The sequence below is a fragment of the Syngnathus acus genome, chromosome 3 (assembly GCF_901709675.1).
Source record: "Syngnathus acus chromosome 3, fSynAcu1.2, whole genome shotgun sequence".
Taxonomy (NCBI): Eukaryota; Metazoa; Chordata; class Actinopteri; order Syngnathiformes; family Syngnathidae; genus Syngnathus; species Syngnathus acus.
The window spans coordinates 2905112-2927483 of NC_051089.1; the positions used below are offsets into that span (position 1 = coordinate 2905112).

The following is a 22372-nucleotide window of genomic DNA, read 5'->3' on the forward strand; positions in this document are numbered from 1 at the left end:
GATGGGACTCTGGCTCCGGCTCCACAAGATGAAAATGTGTTCTGATGTCTGTAGAATGCAAAAAAAACCAAGAAAGGTCAAGCTTTACTCGGTAATAATTGTGGGTAATTTTAAAGACCAGATGCACAAAATAAATCAAATAATTTTATCTCCAAAAGGGGGCGCCGTTTGGGAACCACTGCACCACATTAAAGATAGCAGAATTTGATAAAACAGCTTTTTCATTAAATTTTTTGGCATGAACTTCAAGTCACATTGAATCTAAAATCATTCCCACTACTCAGTATTTATAAAAATATTTTTAAAGTTTCCCAAAAGAAACAATGCAACTGTTTTTAACCTTGTGCTTTTTTGAAACAGGTATTTGCTTGCAATGCGTGATGTCTACAACACCTGGTCTCTGTTATGACACCATGAATTTAATTTTTAAGCAAAAGAAATATGCGCTGACATATGCTGAAATATACTTCACCTTCGGGATCTTCAGAAGATGAATCTCCACAGCATCTCAGAGTGAAACAATAAGTGTGGTCCTCCAAGATGTTCGAGTGGCTTGCCTTGGTGGCAAGACCTTCATCGGGGTTGGCGTCGGTGATCCTTTTACGTAGGATTTGTCGATTTTTACACTCTGTGATGTATTTGAAGACATTGGGAACAGCATTGGGCTTGAGCAATGCTTTTCCATCAGCACGTTTACACTCTCTTTGACTATCGTCGAAATGTTTCTGTAAAACCAGACACAGAACTTTTATTGGCATTACCGGAAGTAGTTTTCCACAAACGATTTCTCCGATGCCATGTCTATCGTTTTTTATCCATTTCTTCTTCCATCAGCGAGACTAAACTTACGTCACAAAGGTAGGAGTAGTCATTTGGTTTCCAACCATGCTGGCGACGCACTTTCTCAGCCCATATTTTTCTTCTCTTGGCGTCACGGGGAAACCTATGGAGCTTCACACCTTTGACGCTTCGCGTTTGACATCCAACAGCCACGCACTTGGCCATACTTCGCTGTCTCAAGTTCCAGAAATTAAGGAAGATTCACGAAGAAAATAATAATAATTCCACGCCAGGAGGCAGTGAGCTGCAAGATGGCGCTCGGGAAATCACGTGACTAAATACAACCAATCTGCGTGCGGAGCGTCTAAAGCGGAAGTTCTACGGCAAATCCACATGGACAAACGACGACACACAGTACTACAAAATTATCTAAGCAATTTTGCTTTTTATAGGTTTATGTATTGGATGCGAAGTGATTTTTTAAAAATGTATCAAATAATAAACCACGTTTGTTTTCAACATTTGGAAAGCAAAGCACAAGCGTAGTATTGTCGGTAAGCGTTATAGTGTGAAAATGTGTACAGTGGACCCCCACATATTTATATTTGACATTCGTAAACTCACCGATTAACAAAGACGTTTTTTAACCTATCTTCAGGTACTGCTCCAGGAATGTTTTCTGACAGAATAGTACCCATGGGCCCAATGCCCTACTCACTTAATTGTGATTTTCTGTAATGTAGTAACACAAGTAAAAAAACATTTGCTTTTTTTGTGCAAAAATACTGTCTTCAGTATATTTCTTGTGTTTGAAACGACAAATGATGACTGTCGGCCGCAGAGACCCCAAAAATGCACTGAGCTAATAATACAAGGCAAAATGGCAGCCACCTAAGATGGAAAATGTGTGCTTGGAATAATACAAGATTCATACTTGATTACAGCCAAAATGATATATTAAAGATAAAGTACTATATACACAACAATAGTGACATGTTTTTGATAATTCATAGAGAGCAATATCCTCATCAGCATCTTCTGGTATGTTAGAGAAAATGATTTTCCTTTTTTCTGAGAGGGGGGGGGGGCAGGATGTGGTTATTATTGCTTTAAGAAACCCTGAGACCAGGAAGTGCGTCAGTTGAATTTGCATAACGGTGACCATTCATCTAAGTGACCCAGCTGTCCATGCGAAGACGCTTGGTTGCCGCACTCTCGTCAGCTTCCGAGCGAGCCACGGCCAGCGGAAGGAAGTCAGGGCGACGGCGCGGAGGATGCTCATTCCGCTGAGCGGCGCCCTCGGAAGGAGCTGAATAGCCACGGGGGGGAGGCGGAGAGGGGGGCTCGTCCTTGATGCTGATGTTGCTGTGGTTGTTGGTGGTAGGAGGTAGGGATGAGACTCTAAAAAATAAAATAAAACATTTGTAACATCGTGGCAAATATATTATTTTAAAACAGTTTGAATAAATGATCCTGATTGAGTGAATTACTAAAAACAATTAGTTAATAATTACATTATTTATTAAAAGAGTACTAAAACGAATCGTTGCATCTACACAAACAGCTGATATACAATGCAACACAATATTATTTATATTATATTTAGGCAGTTTTCCATTTGTCATAAAAAAAGACAACTATATATATTGCCATGTGCAGTTTGGTTGTTTGAAAAAATATTTTTCCTAAATACATCTTCCGTGTCAAAAAACTTGTTCCTTATGGTCAAGAAGCAAACACAGAAATACAATTCCCATCATGCACCGGGAGCGAAAACAGGCCAATCGCGAGGAGGTCGCGTGTGACGTCACAAGCAACTATAAAAGCAGCACGCAGCCTTTCTCGCTCTCTTTTCTAGAACAAATCTCGGGTAGTGAAGACGAGGCTAGTGGACGAAAGGAATGTAAGTACAGCTCGCGTACAATCATTCGCATCATTGGCGATGTTGTGGTAGTAGAACGTTTTTGTATGTAGCTGACTAAAAATCTCATGAAATCATTTTTGAAACAAGAGCGGAGGCTAAGCTAAAGCTGGGCCACACACCACGTGGTCGGCTACTTGCTAGTGTTAACATCTTGGCCCGTTTTTTTTGTGCGTCTTAAAGCAACATATTGTAAAATCCAATACAATAAATGACTAAACCAAGACAAGCTTAGCTATTAGCAAATGGTGTATCGCAACCATCCAGAAAGGCTCCGATCGAAGCCGTTGATGCTCTTTCAGTAGCATTCTATGGTCAAACGGAAGCCGATAAGAAAACTTTCATTGACGGTCGCTGTTCAGTTCTATCGTATAACTGAAACCGCAACAATTTTTCTGGAAGGACATTTCTAACCTGTACAACAGCCAACAAGTCCAAAAGATCTAAAAGCAGTTTTTTCTGCAGGTGTTAGGCTCGTGACTGTCTGAGGACTACAAATCAAAGGTATGTGTGACTTCTACAGTAAACAGCATAGTGCATCCTTCTCTGGCGATGATGACCAACTTGCCCTCACTGAGATCTGTGACTGACTTATTTTTTTCCCTGAGCCATGTTGTAATCAGTTACCAGAGTTGATCAATGTAATCTCATCTAATAGTCAATTTCTCTGTCTTAAAGGTGGAAAGTCTTCAGTGGAAATCATCAGGTAAATCTAAAATTCGAGCAGTAGGCTTCTAGGTGAAATTTTCAGGATGAACAAACATAAAACTACCTAAATGATTCAATTTTGCCATTCGGTTCCTTGTTGGGAGGACAAGTTGACCTGCCCAAGGTTTTGTAGCGTTATGGTTAATCCTGAAGCATAACCACAATGAATGTATTTTGTGCATGCAATTGCTAGCGGCTACAGGCCTTGTGTGTGGCCTGTGTCCTTCTGATGCATGCAAGAACATCGGGGCGGTCTTTGACTGTGCTGACTCTACCATAGCGGCAACAGCCACTCAATTGTCCTACAGATCAAGAATAGTATTATTTTTGCACAAAGTGTTGTGTTCAAACTATTAATGTTTTTGTTTTTTTCTGTCTAGTTTTGTCAAGTGTTTGAGGCTGACACTTTGGGTAAGTAATTTGTTATGGTTTATGCTGTTTTTTATGATCTATGATGACTTTTACAACAAGAGACTGTTGGATGAGTCTTGCGGATATGGGACTGAGATCTATCCTACATTTATGAATATTGTTTAAATGCCTTTTTAAAATTACACTAAAAGTAACCCCTTTTTTTGTTCCTCTCAGGTCTTTGGATGTCACCTGGAGCTGTTTCATGCTAGCTTGAGTGCTTTTAATGCAACTTGGACTGTCTGTAATGTAATTTGTATTTGTTAATAAAATATTTTTTAACTCAATGCTGTTTCTCGGATACACTACTCAAGATAAATGGGGTTAGTCACATAAATGTTCATAGAAAGTCTTGGTGTTGGCCAAATGACTGCAACCAATTGCCCCCCAAAAATATTCTAGTCAAATATTTGGATTAAAATGGGCTTTAACAAATGTAGCTGGTGTTTTTGAAAAATAAGTATTTGCATCTTACCCCAGTGAGGTGGTCATCTGTTGCCATGTGGTCGTGGAGTTTAAAGGAGAGAAACTTGACAGTTCAGCACTGTTCAGTTCATAATCTGTCAAAAAAAAAACATTGTACATTTAAAAATGAGTACTAGTCATTAAACTATACGGAATGTAGATAATTTTCCTGCTGCTAACAGTGTCAACACGCGTGTTATACCGTTGTATGTAGAATTGATGGTGCTGTAGAGCAGGTTGGGGGTGCTGATCGAGACCACCGGTGTGCTCAAAGCTGAACTCGAATGACACGGTTCACCCTGAAAACACGCAACCATCATAAATACATGTCGGCCATGGAAAATAAAGAGTGAAGGCCCATTAAACATTTGTTCTCTCAAGTCTGAAATTTCCTGTCCACTATTCAATCTAATTGAGGCAAACTCTTCACATGCCTTTTCTGACCACATGGTGGCGGTATTATCTATATTTTCCTTTCTGATCTCATTGATGAGAACGCTCCAAGTTTTCTTTAAAAATAGTTGGGGATAATGATTTTGTGTTTAACCACTAACAGCGCAAACAAAAATGACAAGACTATAAATCATTTTTTGTACACAAAGTATAAAATATATATTTTTTTTAACCACAGGAAGTAGAAGTTTGCGTGGGTTTGGTGTCGCTGCGATGACCGCACCCTGGATGAGGTCATCTGATGTTGTAGCGCACAAACCCATGTGCGGGTGACAAATCGCGCATAATCACTGATAGTGTAGTTTTCACATCGCACGGAAAGAATTCCTGCTCATGGACTCTAGATGCAATAAAGTATTTTGATACATTCATTTTTACAATATTCCTTCATTTTACAAAAATGGGAACTCATGTATTTAGGCTTTTTATATTTGAAAATGCTTTTTCCCCTGATTTAGCGAATGGAATAATAGTGTTTAAAAATAAATAGGTGAGATAAGTTAACAGTTTGTAATATATACAAACAGGACTGCAGAAAAGATCATTGGAATCAACCTCCCTTCTATCCAAGACTTGTACCTGTCCAGGACCAGGAAACGTGCAAGGAACATCTCTACAGACCCTTCTCACCCAGGTTGCAGTCTGTTTGAACTACTCCCCTCCGGACGGCGTTATAGAGCTCGGTACGCCAAAACCAGCAGACACCGAGACAGCTTCTTCCCCCAGGCTGTTGCTCTGATGAACTCACACCACTCATAGAGTCTCAGAGGCATTACTGTGCAATAACATCCTGCTCTTCACACCTTTTGAATTTGTCTACACTGTTTTTGCCATTATTCACATGTCCTGAGTGTTGTTAGTCACCTATATGTTGAACAGAGGGTGTGTTTTACCGAAGTCAAATTCCTTGTTTGGCACGCTCAAACATGGCGAATAAAAACTCTTGAATCTTGAATATATTTTTGTTTCAAAGTTAAAACCTGCTGGACAAGTCACAAAAGAAGCAACACACACACACGTACCAACGTGGCCATCCCAGCTTTGGACGCAGGGACGAGCACTCGCAGGTCAGACTTGCGTGCTGACATCGGCGATTTGGGCGGGAGGATTTTTCTAGATGATTCCACAAAGCCATTCACTAAAAAAAAAAAGAAGGCAGATTTTCATCATGTCATAACTTGAAAAAGCTCAAGAGCAGCAGTGCGCCAGTGCAGTTATTTATTATAGAGGAGCTCACACTAAATTATTGAGCTTGACGTTATATAATGTCAGCCCCCGTACGAGGAGCGGCCTTTGGGGAGGGTGAGAACAAAAGTGAGCAGGATGAAGATAACGAATGAAGAAGACGCATTTAAAATGGTTGAAAATGGCTGCCACACTCAGGTGCTACATAACATTACAACAACTCAAACCTTTATGTGTGTGTGTGAGACTGTCAAGAGGAACACACCTTCTGGTCCAGATCCGTTGTGCAGCATCAGATCAGAACTGCTTTGCATGTCACCTGAACGTAACAAAAGTTGATGGTGTCAATAAATACACACACACACACACACACACACACACACACGGTTCATTGTAGACATAACGACTGAAGCCACAAGTTTTCTGTCGTATTGAATGCAAAATCAATTGTGTCATTGTGGTTCTAACACATAATGAATAACCGATTGACTAACCAAACAATCGAGTTAACTGCTACACACACCTGCGTTGGTGGTGCCGGTGGACCTGTGTGCGGCGTGGATGTTCCTGTGCGGTTGAGCGTGATGCAACGCCATGGCCATCGATCGCCCGTCACTGCTTCCTCCTCCTTCCACGTGCGCCAAGTTTTGCTGCGGTACACTCGACGACTACGGACAGGCGACACCAGGATGTCAACACGTGCTATGACCAGATCAACTGACTGGTCTGAGTGGGTATCAAAAGTCTACACACCCCTGTTCAAACACCAGATTTGGATGATATCACAATAACAGTAGATGGTTTCGGCCGACATTAATATCAATCTTCATGAGAAGATTGTGGATAAGTATTGGGGCGGAGGAGGTGTGGTGTTACCCACCATCTTGTGGCTCCTGATCATGTGGTCAAAGTCGTCGTTGATTTTTTTGTATTTGGCTTCAGTGTTTGGTGTCAGGGCATAGGCGGCGCCGTCGGCCGCGTCGGGGCTCTCGCAGCCTCGCTGCTCTTTCTTGTTCAGCGCCTTGGGGAGGAATATTAAATGCAATTTGTAGATAAGCAAAAAATAAAAAAAGTCCTAATTGTCGTCAGCGGTGGTGAATTCTTTGAAACGTTATGACAAGTGATGACGCGACAGGCGTCACCATCACAGCTGCACTTTGGTCACACAAGTCGTTCTCGTGCCGAATGGTCAGCAAAAGGTTTTCTGGCGGCGATGACGCGAGCTGGAGTCATATGTCAACGCTTTGCAAAATATTTCCGTCCGCCATGTAAACCACGTCCGGGCGTTACGCTAACATGCGATACGCGCAAGCAAATGAAATCGAGAGCAGTTGGCACAGGTGCCTTCTTGTGGTTAGCAGCTGCGTAACGGCTGAATCTCATGCTTGAGCGAGGGTGGGCAAAGTATGGCTCGGGGACCACATACGGACAGCCATGTTTTGGAACCCGGCCCGAGCGTGATCAAGAGCACAAAAATGAGCTCCTTTTAATTCCCATAAAAAAATCTATTCAGGCTAAGTCTCACCTCCACGATGTCTGCGTTGGTCCTGCTCTCGTGGGGCTCGTTATACTCGGTGTACTTGAGCAGCACCTTGTCCATGTCGGTGCTGGCGTACTGGAACAGCTTGTTGGCGCCGTTGAAGACGATCAGGGCGATCTCGCAGTCGCACAGCACGCTCAGCTCGTACGCTTTCTTCATCAGGCCGAACTTTCTCTTCATGAACGTCACCTGCGCACACCATTAAATTATTGTTGGATTGTGTGATTATTTTTGGCCCTAAAATTCGCTAATTTAATCATTTTGATAGTAATTGTCATTTTTAAGATCAATGATCGATTTAATTCCGACTGTTAATGTCATTTTTAAGGGTATTTCAAATGAACACAAGTGTTGTCTACATACAGCACACAGAAGGGTAACCAAGAAAAAAAAAAAAAGAGAAGTTACCAAAAGCGGAAGGCAAAGTGTGTAAATTTAGACAAGGAGAATATAAATACACATCAGCCTACATCCAGCTCGGCCAAGACAAACTTTGATGGGATGTAAACACCGCCGCATCCCTGAACGACGCCACGTACAAGCGCTCCTCTTTTTAAGCCAATTTCTCAGGTACGCTTCCGTCAAATTCCAGCAAAAAAAAAAAAGGAACAAAACATAACGCTGCACTACAGAACAGATAAAGCGACATTCCTGAAATAGGGAAGTAGGAGCTCAGCACACAGCCCCCTCCAGTCATGGAGACGCTCCGGTCCAGACGTGCAAACATTAAACACAAACACATATTTATTTCCTCGCCCGCGTGGCTATTTACAGCGCCGCCACCTCGCTCGCAGACAGGCCGCCGTTTGTTGCCTGATATATTTAGCCGGCGTCGCACCGCGTGGGATTCCAGCGGGCAGCGGCGGGCGACGCCGAGCTCGCCGGCAGACGTCCGGGAGAGAAGAAGGAAGAGTTGTGTGTCCCGCCCTGAAAATGACAGGGTGCCGTCCGGACCCGGCTAACCCCAAATTGCCATCCTTACCGCTGAAAATGTTGCGAGTCCACAGAAGGATCCTTGAGGGATTCCTTTGCAAAGCATGGAGTATTTGCTGTACTATTTTTAACAGCAACATCAACAAGGTAATTAGCACCCAAACCACAAGCAACAATGTTGACAGACATTTGTTTACATTACGGAATCTTGATTTTCTATATCAAGTACTGGAGCATAAAATCGGGCGTATCCTGGTTTTCAAGCATTGATGCGCTTGTTTGGCAGTATTAAATGACATGTCAAACTCCAGTCCAAACCAAAAGCAAAGTCACTGACCTGCCGGTTCCTCTCATCCATGATGCGGGTGATCTGGATCTTCTTACGCCCCATTTCCAGAAAAATAAACGATGTGCGCGAAGCGCCAAGATGGAGAACGATGGAGAAAGAGTGAGCGCCAGTGGAGGTGGTCCTCAAAGCATGGTAACCTGTCGAGACACATAAAATGACACTAAATTGAAAAAAAAAGACATATTTCCTTGAAATATATCCTCAAAATGATCATCAAATTGGACAATCACATTAGTGCTGGATATGTAAGCCATATGCAAATGACAACGAGATTAGCTTTAACCTTTTAAATCTCAATCAAGCACACCACTGTCATCACCTACCTCGCCTCACCCTCCCGTCTTCAAATCCTCCTCAGCAGGAGTGTCTCTCCCTTTTAGAAACAACTTTAGGGCTGATCTTGCCCTTTTTTTTTTTCATCCCGCCTCTCCCAACACTTCCCTCTCTGCTCTTAATCTCTTCCTGTTTTGTAGTCTAGTGAGGTAATTTATTTCTCACATCCCTGGCTGGATTACAGTCACGCTGAAATGAAGATGCCGCAGAGTAGCAGCACCGCCTCACAGCGAACACCAATCATCCATTTTCCATCCAACAGTTGAAGTTTCACAAGAGTGTGCTAACGTTTGTTTGCTTGCAGTGCTAATGCTAGTTTAGTTTCAGAACTGGGCTCATACATGTTAAAATTAAATCTAGCTAGCTGGTTTTTAAACTGCACACTTCCACGTGAAAAGAGATTTTATTTCGAGGTCATATCACCCAGCCCTAAATGATGCTGATGTCGTTTTCTGGCTAAGATTTTCCCACTGATGTCATATGGCGGCGGTGCAGATGTGTGGCGTGTTCACATCACTTTTAAATTACACGCTTGTCTTTTTGAGCCCAATTGTAAGTCCAAACTTGACCACACGAGAGAAAATATGTGTCACGAGAAACATGTCATGTAATTAGCATCATATAATATAATAATGTATTATAAAACAATGATCCTTTGAAAAAAATATAACCAAAGCCACACTGTAATGTATTTGAGGTATGTCCAAATATTTCAATACAAAGTTTGTGATTTTATTATCAATCCAAATTCGATGACAACGATGACAATATCCACCATTATTTAACCGAGAACATCATGAAAGGTGCTAAGAAATGAGAATGATGGCTATTATTATTGTAAGAGTCTTCATTATGATCATAGCAATGAATGCACTGTAATACGAGCATCATTGGGTGTCCTAAATAAAGTGCTATTAGATGTCATGTATTATTAATAGTATTAATAAAATAATAAGACAAGTTGGCATCATTAACAAAGCCAAAAATCTGCTAGACTATAAACTGTCACACTCTACTGCTCCCTAGTTCAAACATTTACATGCGATGGTTTGGGGAAACAACCACAAGAGCTCATTAATCATAAACCACGCAATTAAATAAAAGCAACAAGGACTATTTGCATCTGCACAGATTTAAAACAAACAAAAAAAGCATTTAGTTCATATATATTTATAGACTTTCTTTTCACTGTACAAAAGTCTCCAACATCAATACAGTATTAGACTAATAGGACATTAGTGTGTCAAATTGAGAAGAGAGTACACAAGTATGCGGTAAATACGTTCTTGTGATCGCATTGGTGATTGGCCCCCAAAATCCTGATCGTGTAAACAAAAGCTTTAGTTTCGTAATAGGGGAGAGAATTACTGATGGAGAGGTCAACAGTGCCACAATGAAACAGCACAACATGTAAACGTTTGTGCTATGAAACTGAAACAGTTCAATAAGGACATTTATTTCAAACTAGTTTAAAAGAATGTACACACTGTATACACTTGCATAATTAGGCACAGTACATGAGTATATACAAGTGGAAATTGTTACTATTCCTGTATGTCTGCATTTTATATGTATGACAGCATGCAATTGAGTTTGCACGGAAGCAGGACGTTTAATTAATTTTAATAGTAAAAGGTTGTGTTTTACAGTCACGGGATCAAATTGATAATGCAAGTTTGTATTTATTTGATTTCATACTTATTTGAAATAAATGTTCAGTCAATCGACAAATAAAACACATTATTATAATTATTTTTAATATTATTATTATTATTATTAAGAATTGTAAAACACGGTCTGCGCTCTTGATGTTCCCAACATCCCATTCCAAGTTCGCATGACTTTTTAAGGCAAAAACATCATGAGGAAGCGAGCATCCTTCATTCCTCGAAGCTAACGCGGCTAGCCGGCTAACGTCACCGCTGGTTCACACTCAAAAGTTGCTTCAATGCTGCCCAAAGTGTCCAGAACAACATGTTCTCGCTCCGCGGTGTGATTTAAAGTCCAAAGTGAAATACCAAAACATTTTTTCAACTTTCCAAACAGCGAGTTCGAGACGTCAACAGTCGAGTTGCAAACGCTTGTTTTTATCGCTATATAAGAACGACAGACTCACGAGTCATAAGCATCAAAGCCGACTGGAGTTCACTCACCGTCGCCTACTTTCGATGAAGACGAAGGAGAAGATGAAGGGGAGAAGGAGAAGATGAAAAAGGACGGAATAGAAGAGGGAGTCAGTGGGCGGGAGGAGATGACTCGACCGCTCACACGCTCACATCCTCCCCGCCCGAGGAAGCTCATGCTCGGACTGCAAGCCGCGCCCACCCCGCTGTCGTCTCCTTGACTACGCGACAGTGCGACGTACTTTTTCCACCTTGAGAAGTACTCGTCGTTACTCGCCGAGTACTACAGTACTTCTTTAAAAAGTTTGTTTCTCTTATAAGAGTAAAGACACGCCATGACATAAAGTTACTGAAATATAAAAGTAACTTTCTGTTCTACATCTCCAGTGTGTCAATTGCTGTGGATACTTAATGACAACTAATGTCTTGTGGTACTGGTTTCACTTAAATTTCCCCTTGAGTGATTCTAATACAACAAAAATAAAACTAAATAAAAATATTTATTTTTATTTATAAATATATTTTTTATTTATATTGCGTTATGATTTTTCCCCAAAACATGACGTCATTCTCATTCAAATCAAGTGCAGTGTTTTCAGTGGCTGCTGGGTTGTCAGCCAGGCAAAGACCACTGGCGCCGCCGTGTGGCCAAGAATGAGCAGCAGTATAAAAACAGTACGTAAACAGAAAACAGTGAAGGAATTGAAAAATAAAACAGTGTATATCTAATTTGCAATTCGCTTGAAAAAGTCATTACAATTCAAACGTGAATCAATAAATAATAATATTTAAATACACATGATTTCTCTTTCCCTGTAAAAAAACAGTAAAACATGAATTTCCTCAGTGCTCACTACTGTGGGTACATGTGCAAAATCCAGTACAAGAATAAAAACATAATGGGTGTACATCAATGTCACTTGGACACGCTCACGGTTCTTGTGGCCGACAGGAGCGAGGAGAACAGCGAGTCGGACCTTTTTGACAACACGTCTGGAACGTCCAGTTCTGCTACCTGCGGTTAAGAGTTTGGGTTATGGAGTTTGTCATTTGTAGCACATAACTTGTCTTAAGACATTGTGTGTCACCTTTCCGCTGTCCATGACTAGAATGCGGTCGGCGTGCATTACAGTGTTGAGTCGGTGAGCGATGGTGAGCACGGTGCAGTCTTGGAAGGCATCTCTGATGGTGGTCTGGATCAGGGCGTCGGTCTCGGAATCGATGGAGGCCGTCGCCTCGTCCAAAAGAATGATCTGGATAAAGGAGTCCTGTCAGAGGGTCGCCAACATTTGCAAGCATGGGCGTGTCCCAACCTTGGAGTTGCGTAGCAGCGCTCTCGCCATGCACATCAACTGTCGCTCTCCCACTGAGAAGTTCTCTCCGTTCTCAAACACCGGCGCCTGAAGCTGACCCTCCAGTTTGGAGATCTGCGATGAAAATAAAACATCACTCGGCTCTCTTGCGGATGGGTCTGGAAGGTGTTAGGCTCTTTCGTGTGACTCACCGAGTCCTTCATGTAGGTCCTCTCCAGCGCTGTCCAGATCTCGCTGTCGCTGTAGCTGTTAAAGGGGTCCAGGTTGTGTCTGTTGACATAGGTGGTCATCAGCCATCGGCAGTCCACAACACACACATGCCCGTTTGCTCGTTAGCTACCTGACTGTGCCGATGAACAGGACGGGGTCCTGAGGGATGATGGACAGTTTGCTGCGCAGATCTTGCAGACCGATGGTGGAGATGTCAACGCCGTCTATCAGGATGCTACCCGCCGCCGGCTCAACAAGTCGGAACAGCGCCACCCCTAGGGAGGACTTACCTGCGGACGAGGCAAACTTTGTTATTCCAAAATTGAAGCTACCACACTTGCACTAGCGAAATTGAGTGTTTGAGGAGCAGTACGACTGGTTTCTGAAGCCTCACCAGAACCCGTCCTTCCCACGATGCCCAGTTTCTCTCCTGCTCGGATGAGGAAGTTCAGCCCATCCAGGACAACGGGCATGTTCTCTCTGTACTTCATTTTGTAGTCCCGAAAGGTGATGGACCCATCCGTGGGCCAGTTCTTCAGGTTATGACCGTTCTCCATGCGTCTGGGACCCTCAGACGTACAACCCTGTTGACGAGAACCTTAGATTTGAGATCCAAGCGCAATCGCTTTTGAAGGCTTCTATGACGTTATCTGACCGTGATGTACTCTTGCAGCCTCTCCACCGAGTTGAACCTGGCCTCCACCTCTGTAGATTGCCTCACCACATACTGTAGCATGCCCGTCAACTGCGCACAAATCACATTCGCCAGATCCGGCGGACAAAAATATCGGTACTTTGCTGCCGTAAATAGATTAGAATATGTTGCCTTAATATGGGAACATATGTAGTATGTAACTGAAAAATAAATCAAAATAAATGATAAACCTGCCTTTGAAAAGTGGCCCTTTTAAATAGGCATATCTACTTTACTGCTTAATACTCGTCATCTAAGAAAAGCAAATATTAAACGTTCCCAGTGAGCTTCTACTCCAAGTACAAAGCGCTAACGCTTTTGCTAGCTCTGCTCATCTCACGGACGCTGAGTTAAATTCACTTCTTTGGCTACCTGAACTTACCTGTGTGGTGTAAGACAAAGCAAGGCCCTTCAAAGACGGACTGGTGTAGTCATTACTACTCAGAACCACAAAGAGCGCCACGAACAAAGCCAGCGTTGCTGCCATCAAGTCAAGCTTGAAGGACAACCAGCGGATCCCGGCGTTAAACAGCAAGTAGTGGTTGGAGTTCTCGTCGTTCAGGTACTTAAACCTAAGACGCAAGACAGGACAATGGTTGCTGATGTAACGAGGTCAAAGTCAGCAGTAGACAATCTTACAGTGTGATGTGGCTGTCTCTCATGTTGTAGGCGTGGATGGTGGTGAGGCCTTGAAGAGTGGATGTGGTGAGGGAGATGCAAGGAGAGCGACTAACGTTCTCCAGCTTCTTCATCAGTTGGATGCTTCTCTGGAACATGCTGCAAGAACAAGACAACTCCTCGCAAAAGATACAAAGCCCGGATCCCGGTGGTGTAAATTGAAATGAGACGCACAAGAGCATGAGGGTAAACACAAGTCCCAGGATGAGCACAGCGATGAGCATGGCTGGGAAGACGGCGGAGATGGTGACGACTGTGCAGGTAACCAGCAAAGAAAACTGCAAGAAGGGATCCATGTGAACCGGGAGAATGCTATCCAGCTCCTCTTGGTCTTTGGAGAAGCGGTTGAGAACGCGGCCTGTCGGCGTGGTGTCGAAGAAGCTCATGGGACTGCCTGTTACCTGGCAATGGCAATAAATGTTTTCATCATCTGAGATGACATCATCAGCAGGTCCGAAATATATATCGATGTGGTTCCACAAATGAGCTACCTTCTTGACCATGGTGTCGTGGAAATGGCAGGCAGCATTCAAGGTGACATGGGTGTAGACGAAGCACTTGATCATGGCAAAGGTCATCATGGCCAACACCATCATGCCGTAGACCAGTTGGTAGAAATGCAGGTCTGGGTTCTTGGAAATGTCACCCTTCTCTTGTGTGGTCCCGTTGGCTGACTAGACGTAGCAAGGTGAACATGTTAGAATTAAAAAAAAAAAAAAAACGGTGGTAGTATGATCTGGTTTTGGATTGGAGTTTTAAATTCAAACTTCGGTCCGTATTTGTACTTCAATATGTCCGTGTGCTCTCACCCCGCTGCCCTGGCCGAGCCAATAGCTGAGCCACCAGTTGCAGAAGGCCGTGCAGCCGATCATCAGAACCAGGTTCAGTAAGGTGAGGAAGGTGATGATGTAACCTAAAGTGAGACCATATTAAGTATGTGTGTGTGTATTTGTGTGTGTGTGTGTGTGTGTGTGTGTGTTCTCAACCTCCTGCCGCCTTGCAGTACTGTGCGTAAATCCTCCAAGAAACGGCGCCCTTCGAAGTGGACTCCTTGCAGACCAGCTGGTCGCCAATATCTGATGAAATTCCCTGGCATGCTACAATACAAATATTTCCGACATTGACTCACATCCAATACGAGAGTCGGACAGTGAAATAAAATGTACTATTGTGAATCTCTGAAGTGTGTTTTATTTGATTAAAATAAAGAAGCTTGACTCACATTTTTGCCTGGTCACGTCTGCCACCTCATCGATGTCTGCGATCTCGAAGGCTATGAGGAAGAGTTACAAGCTTCAAACACTGCCTTCATGAGACTGCAAAATTTCCCGTCATAGTCCATCAAATGTCAACTTGGTGTCCTCCCAGTAATGTACTAGTAATAGTAATAATTGTAGTAACCTGGATTGACGATTCCGCTGTTTGCCCGCTCTCTCAGCTCAACCTCTATCGTCTTCACGGGCGGAGCCTCCTCTTCTACCTTCTCAGTCTGAACACAACAATAAGTAACGTTTCGATGTTACGTGAAGAAGGAGAAGCGGAAGAAGAAGAAAACACACTTTGGCCTGTTCTGCCTGGTAGCCACCGATGAGCTGAGCGTAGCGTCCATTGGCTTTGATCAGCGCCTCGTGGTTCCCCGACTCCTGGACCTCGCCGTTTTCCAGCACCAGAATGTCGTCGCAGTACTCTAGATACTGATGGAAGTAGCAAGAATAGTCCTACTGTAATAGTCATACAGTACAATTTCGTTATGTTGAGAGGAAAGTGGGAACAAAGTGTTCTCAGTACAAGACTCCAGCCTTCATAAATGATTTCAATATTCACAATATCTATTTTTTTAATATAGCAGGAACATTTTGTGGCCTTGGTACCTGGAGCTGGTGCGTGACAAGAATGATGGACTTTCCCCGAAGCTGACGCTTGATGCACTCCTCGAAGATGTGCTTGCCCACGTGGGCGTCCACAGCCGAGAGCGGATCGTCTAGCAGGAAGATGTCCTTGTTGGCGTAGACGGCCCGAGCCAGGCTGATTCTCTGCTTTTGGCCGCCCGACAGATTCAGCCCACGCTCGCCGATCTGACCACAACAATAACAAGCGAGCGAAAGAAATCGACAACAGTCTGAGAAATCAATGACAGAAACACAACTCAACAATAATGATGGAAATCAACACCCGAAACAAAAATGAAAATTAAAAACAAAAAGCAACAATCCAAAGAAAAAAGAAATAGAAGAATACTAAAAAAAAACCACGAAAAATAATTAAAACCAGAAAAAAAACAAAAGCAATAAACAATAATAATACACAGAACATAAAAAAAAAATACAGATCAAACAAACAAAAGAAATCAACAATCCAAAGAAAAAAAGAAATAAAAGAACACTACAAAAAATCAACAAGAAAAATAATGTAGAGTAGACTGTACCTCTGTTTGATCGGCATGTGGGAGTATCTTCAGGTCGGGTCTAAGGCTGCACCCGTCCAAAACTCTTTCATATCTGTTCAAAGAAACTAATAAGTAATAGTTGCAATTGTTGTAGCATACTAGTAAAAGAGTTGTAATCATTTTAATATCACCATTTTTTTATTCTTCATTATTCCAGTCAATCATTTGCATTGATCGTTTTTCTTGGTGTGCATTACCTGTTCGTATCCATCGGGCTCCCCATCAGGATGTTTTCTTGAACGGTTCCATGGAAGATCCACGCCTGCTGCGAAACGTATGCAAAGGTGCCGTCGGCCGAGACTGACCCCTGCAGGAGGTGCATCTACGAAAAACACAAACGACCTTCACGTGAAGGTCTTCAACGTCGGGAAAGAGGTAACGAGGGTCAAGTCACCTGCTCCAAAATGCTCGAAATCACTGAGGACTTCCCACTTCCGACATTCCCGCAGATACCTAGCAACTTGCCCTTGGGTAGCGAGAAGGAAATGTTCCTCAATGTGGGTTGAGAGTTGGATTTTTTATCCGCCTTGAGTTCAATTTCTCCGTCGTCCATCACCATCCCTTGGTTGTCCTCGCCGAGTAGGCTGGAGTCACTCTGGATCTCTGGTTTGCTCCAGGACAAGGTAGCGTTTATCATCTCAATGGCCACGTCGCCACCTTTCATTTGTACCAAATAGGGATCTGGATTCTGGATCAGCAATATTTTCTAGAGGGATGAACAGATTGCACTTTCCATCACTGCCAAACTCTAAAAGTTCCCAACTGCAGATTGATCGGAGCTTTCAAAGCTTGGTGCATATCAAATTTGGGGTAGAAAAGTTATTTTTTTCCTATTTGCCTTTTATTTTTCCTCACTCATTTGTTCCTACTGTAGTCAAAAAGGAATTTTGTGTTATTTGCCCTCGGAAATAACAAAAAACAGACCTGGTGACCCTTTGTTTGACTAGTGGCGGTCGAGGGTAATGCAGGCGTTATCTCCCGACACTATCTAATGTCCTACCTTGAGACGGGCCATGGACACGCTGGCTTCGGCCAGAGCCTTCACGGACAGTGGCATGAGAGCCAGGCAGAAGCGCAAGGCGTTGAAGATGGCGATGACTGTGAAGGCCTGGTGAGAACATGGAAAGTATCCATCAATCTCATCGAAGCACCACCTACACTTACAACCCAAGTTGGAATACGTTTTTTCAAACTAGCAGCCTAGCATCTCTTTTCCATGACTGTTTTCAAGTCCTCTATTATGTTAATTCTTGAAGTGCACTCACCTCGGTGATGTCGAGCTGCCAGCCCAACAAGCTGTGTAGCATGAAGGTGGCCACGGTGGCCAGGGTGGGGATGATGCTGGTGATGCTGTTGTTGCTGTTCTGGATATAACTGGCTATGCGCAGATATTTCTTCTCGCTTTGCCTTAACTCTGGAAGGAACCCAGAAATAGGTCACTGTCAGGTGCCGTTCGTCCGAGATGTCCCCGAAAAAATAAGCCCTACCTGTGATTTTCTTCTCAAAAGATTCTTCCCAGGCGTACATCTTGATGAGCTTGATGCTGTTGAGGATCTCGTTCATGGTGCGAACGCGACTGTCCGTCATCAAGATGGCTTTGTGTCGGAACTTGTTGATGAGTTTGGCCATACAAAACTGAAGGCAGGTGGAAAAACCACAACAATTAGTGACCTTAACAGACGGAAATAATGCCGGCGGTGGCGCATTGGGTTCCTGACCTGAACTGGGATGAAGACCAGATAGATCCCGACACCAAACAGCGCTGTCACGCCCAGGATGTAGCTGGCGTAGACGATGCAGATAACGAAGAGTATCGGGGCCGATACCACGAAGCTGCCGAACACCACCGCCTCAAACATCTTGTGGCCGTCGTTCGTCAGGACGTTAATGATCTGTGGGGAGAGCGTTTACTCAACTTACTCCCTCTAATTTACTCCCGAATCAAGATAAGCTCACAGAACAAAATTGCTGCATAGTCATGACTCAGCATTTTTAGGCTGAGGGAAAAAAAAAAAGTATTACTTTGGTGCCGTCGTGTGGCATTTTGGTGAGACGAGGTGCTTTATTTAGACAAAAGTAGTGCTTTGTCACAACTGCATAGCCTCTCTGGACACTAGAGATTTTTTTTTTTTTTTGAAAGTTTGAGGGTCGCTACCTCTCCCATGGAGATGCCACTGTGCACCCGCAGCGAGATGACCTTTATGTAGGCCATGGTGCTAAAGGCCCCCTTCAGCCGGACGGCGGTGCGCAGGTTGATGGCCCACAGCAGCGACATGAAAAAGCCCTTGCAGAACTCGCTTGAGAACAGAGCAAAGCAGAGGCCGATGCCGTGCACCCGGGTTGACTTCGAAGGGTTGGCTACGTAATCCAGCAGCAGGTATATCACAACAGCCTGAGAGAGATTAAAAACGGTGTTACAATGGTGGAAGCTTGGACCAAACAAATCCGAGGTCCAAGCGTTTTGCTATTTCAGGGAGATGGAGTTGACTAACCGGACCCAGAAAGGCTGCCACCATGGCGATGACCCCGGCCACGATGGAGAAAATGAGCCTGTTTTTTTGGAAACGTAGAATGACTCGGACCATAGATGCCTTTTCCAGACCCGACTTTGCTACTTCCTCCTCCCAGAGTCTCTGCAGCCTGAGGAGAGAACATGGTCTGTTATTCCAGAATCACATTTGTCTCTCGGGGTGATTGTGGATTGTCCAGGACATATTTTGCATGTGGTTTGGTTTCTGCCCTACTCGGTGGGTCAGAACCTAAACATCTCCAGGAAGGTGTCTGTGTAGTAATTGGGAAAATTGAACAGCAGCAACTGGGCTCTTCCTGGTTGTTGAAGATGGTTGGTATCTAATCCAAAAAGTATCTTCACTTCTAGGTTTTGTGTGAGATCTCCCTAATGATCAGCTAGCTCATATAACAAAAGTCACAAGGAAGAGCGCTGGACCTGTTGGTGCTTTCACCAGCCTTATCCAAAGGAGACATCATGATGGTATTCGTGTCCAGCCTGTTCCGGAAAACGGCCCACATCATGGAGGTCATCCACGAGAAGGTGGCGAAGGACAGGAACCCCGCATTATCCACGGGATGGGGACTAGACAGCAAACAGACCTTGTGTTAGCAACGAGTTAGCCACTTTTGACAATAAAGCAATGCTAAGCCAAGTGCACGGACTGCTTCGAGGTCCAGCGGAAAGGTTTGAGGGTCTCAAGGCTCTGCTTGTACTTCCCAAACAGCGAACGGCGAGTTTTTCTGCCGACATTGTCGTTTCCTTCGATCTGAAAGTCCAAACAAGTGTTAGGTTGCTCGTGCAAGTATGGGAAGATGCGTTTACATGATGCGTACTCACACCAAAGTCGTGGTTAGTTTTCTCCAAATCGTACTCTGCCTTCATCTTGTCCTGTCGTCAGAGTAGTTATCAGATGGGGTTGATTCACTTTGTCGAAAGTCAAATGTTATGAGTCATAAGATAATTTGACTTATTTCCACCTCTTCCGCAGTTGCTTGGGGATGTTTGCATCATTCAGCTACAAGTAAGTGTGCTTAGTCAATATAACCAACTGATCGCTCACAAATTTAACTAAGAGCAAGTCGCTCCGGTTTCTCGCCCACTTTTGACACACACTTGAGAGAGTTGTACAGATACGGCACTTAAAAATATTGTTTGCCAGCTAAATAAAAAATGAATTATGTTTTGGTACTTTGTGAAACGCTATTCCGGAGTGATGCATGAGCTCATTCATTTCAATATGAAATATGTAACGTCATGAGAATTCCCAGTGGGCTATTTTACTTCATTCAATTCTTATAAATTTCATTCGAAATTAGTAAATAAAGTGCCTTAATATACATAGCAATAATTGCGTATGTTACTAAGGATGTCGGGAAAAATCACAAGAATCTAATACCAAAAGGAGGAGTGAGATTTAGGGTTGCTATCCTAAGATCGTACGGCGCCGAGTGTCATTGGCCGGGAAGTCATCCATCCATCCATTTTCCGAACCGCTTAGTCCCCACGGGGGTCGCGGGCGTGCTGGAGCCTATCCCAGCCGTCATCGGGCAGTAGGCGGGGGACACCCTGAACCGGTTGCCAGCCAATCGCAGGGAATACAGAGACAAACAACCATTTGCACTCGCACTCACACCTAGGGACAATTTGGAGTCTTCAATCGGCCTACCAAGCATGTTTTTGGGATGTGGGAGGAAACCGGAGTGCCCGGAGAAAACCCACGCGGGCCCAGGGAGAACATGCAAACTCCGCACAGTGAGGGCCGGAGGTGGAATTGAACCCGCACCCTCCTAACTGTGAGGCGGACGTGCTACCCAGTGCGCCACCGAGCCGCCTGCCGGGAAGTCATGTCAACCTAATTTATGCGAATGCAAATACACGTTTTAAATTAGCCGTAGGCTGTTTTCTTTGTCAAAGTCAAAGTCAAAGTCAGCTTTATTGTCAATCCCTTCATATGTCAAGACACACAAAGAAACCGAAATTCCGTTTCCTCCATCCCACGGTGACGAGACATACAAGTAGGCGACACAAAACAAAAACAAGAAGGCACAAACCATAAATAATAAATAAAAAATAAAATAAATATGGTGACGTTCTTTATGGGAGGTTGGTTAGCGTCAGTCAGCTAAGGAGGTGGAGGAAGTGGTGTGATGTGGTTTCAAACGAGTGCAAACATGACGTGTTGCGTTAGCCGTAGCCTATATTTGTTGACTTAACGGTGTTTAGTCATTCATCCTTCTCATCTGCTTATCCTCACGGGGGTCACGGAGGTCTTGGAGCCTATCCCAGGAGTCCCTGGGAGGACAACAGCCAATCCGAGGTCACACACGAACAAACACTCAGGGTCACATTAACAGCAATTTGGAGTGGACAATCGACCTCCCGTGGATGTTTTTAGAATATGGGAGGAAACACGAGTACACGGAAGGAAACCCATGCAGGCACGAGGACAACATGCAAACTCCACATGGGCTGGAATCAAACCCTGTACCCCTGAACTGTGAGGCGACGTGCGAACCAGTGTGCCACCGTGTTTGATTAATTTTAATAAAAATAATTGACAACTTGACTAATTCATCTGCCCTGATATATACACACGCACACACATATACATATACACACAGTCAAGTAGGACATGAAGAAATAAAAATAGGTTTTTATGAGTTATTAAATCATACATTATTGTTATTTTGTTTGTGAGTGATAGTTACATCACTATGGAGTTACCTTTACATGTTGTGATAAGCAAAGTTCTCAAGCTATGAAATCATAGATGAACAAAATGGTCTTATTATGGAATGGTATAAATAAATAAATTAATGTCAGAGTAGTACGTAAAAAATAGTTACCTGCAGGTGCGTGAAGGACGAGGAGGAAGACAGCGCGTAGCCCGATCCGACTTATTCCAAAGACTGAAGCAGCATTTTTTCCCCCATCTGCATTGGTTGCACAAGAAGCTTCAAAGGTTACAATGAGTAGACGTGAGCACGTGTAGCACATTTACGAGGAGCCAAGGCCACGCGCCCGCGCACGCGCAGAACCAACACATTCTGTTGGAAAAGCTTCACACAAAACATTTGAATATAAGGAAACTAATTCAAACATGACCAAGGGATATTTTCTGCTTGTGGTGGTTTTTTTCTTGTACATTCAGTTCTTCAAATAAAAAGACAACTTCCTCATATAATCTGATGATTTTGTCATCCCGAAAAAACACAAACGTTATTAGATCTTTGACAAATGTTAACTTTTTTCTTTTAACATGACATTTTTTCTCAAATGTATGATTTTTATCTTTGGGGAAAAAATTGCTTATTTCAT

General features: G+C 43.4%; 2 protein-coding genes, 1 long non-coding RNA gene and 1 other non-coding gene across 6 annotated transcripts; 2 read left to right on the forward strand and 2 right to left on the reverse strand.

The window, feature by feature from the left end:
* Positions 1-1711: 1711 nt before the first annotated feature.
* LOC119120012 (myocyte-specific enhancer factor 2A-like) lies at positions 1712-11392 on the reverse strand. 3 transcript variants are annotated; one of them, XM_037246587.1, is made up of 10 exons: positions 11232-11392; positions 8734-8882; positions 7449-7652; positions 6804-6944; positions 6447-6591; positions 6189-6242; positions 5761-5876; positions 4488-4584; positions 4296-4380; positions 1712-2181 (listed from the first exon to the last, which is right to left on the reverse strand). In XM_037246587.1, exons 1-10 carry the CDS (start codon positions 11377-11379, stop codon positions 1950-1952), a joined length of 1371 nt encoding a protein of 456 aa, XP_037102482.1. In that variant the 5' UTR covers positions 11380-11392; the 3' UTR covers positions 1712-1949. The 3 variants fall into 3 exon arrangements, with proteins under 3 accessions (XP_037102482.1, XP_037102481.1, XP_037102483.1); XM_037246586.1 differs by having other exon boundaries at positions 5755-5876; XM_037246588.1 differs by having other exon boundaries at positions 5755-5876; positions 8734-8888; positions 11234-11364.
* Positions 2596-4107, forward strand: LOC119120046. The gene is made up of 5 exons (XR_005097420.1): positions 2596-2683; positions 3167-3205; positions 3380-3407; positions 3790-3820; positions 3998-4107. It is a non-coding gene; the product is annotated as an uncharacterized LOC119120046 (long non-coding RNA).
* On the forward strand, positions 2969-3110 carry LOC119121139. The gene has a single exon (XR_005097627.1). It is a non-coding gene; the product is annotated as a small nucleolar RNA SNORA16B/SNORA16A family (small nucleolar RNA).
* Positions 11393-11895: 503 nt separating the features above from the next.
* Positions 11896-22108, reverse strand: abcc12 (ATP-binding cassette, sub-family C (CFTR/MRP), member 12). The gene is made up of 30 exons (XM_037246525.1): positions 21901-22108; positions 19892-19942; positions 19717-19820; positions 19490-19636; positions 19035-19182; positions 18698-18934; positions 18261-18434; positions 18030-18177; positions 17808-17956; positions 17543-17650; positions 16937-17248; positions 16740-16864; positions 16522-16594; positions 15968-16171; positions 15656-15790; positions 15498-15585; positions 15319-15369; positions 15083-15193; positions 14906-15009; positions 14588-14770; positions 14271-14497; positions 14058-14195; positions 13801-13990; positions 13380-13469; positions 13119-13308; positions 12855-13014; positions 12706-12784; positions 12515-12628; positions 12290-12454; positions 11896-12216 (listed from the first exon to the last, which is right to left on the reverse strand). Exons 2-30 carry the CDS (start codon positions 19934-19936, stop codon positions 12118-12120), a joined length of 4098 nt encoding a protein of 1365 aa, XP_037102420.1. The 5' UTR covers positions 19937-19942; positions 21901-22108; the 3' UTR covers positions 11896-12117.
* Positions 22109-22372: the final 264 nt, after the last annotated feature.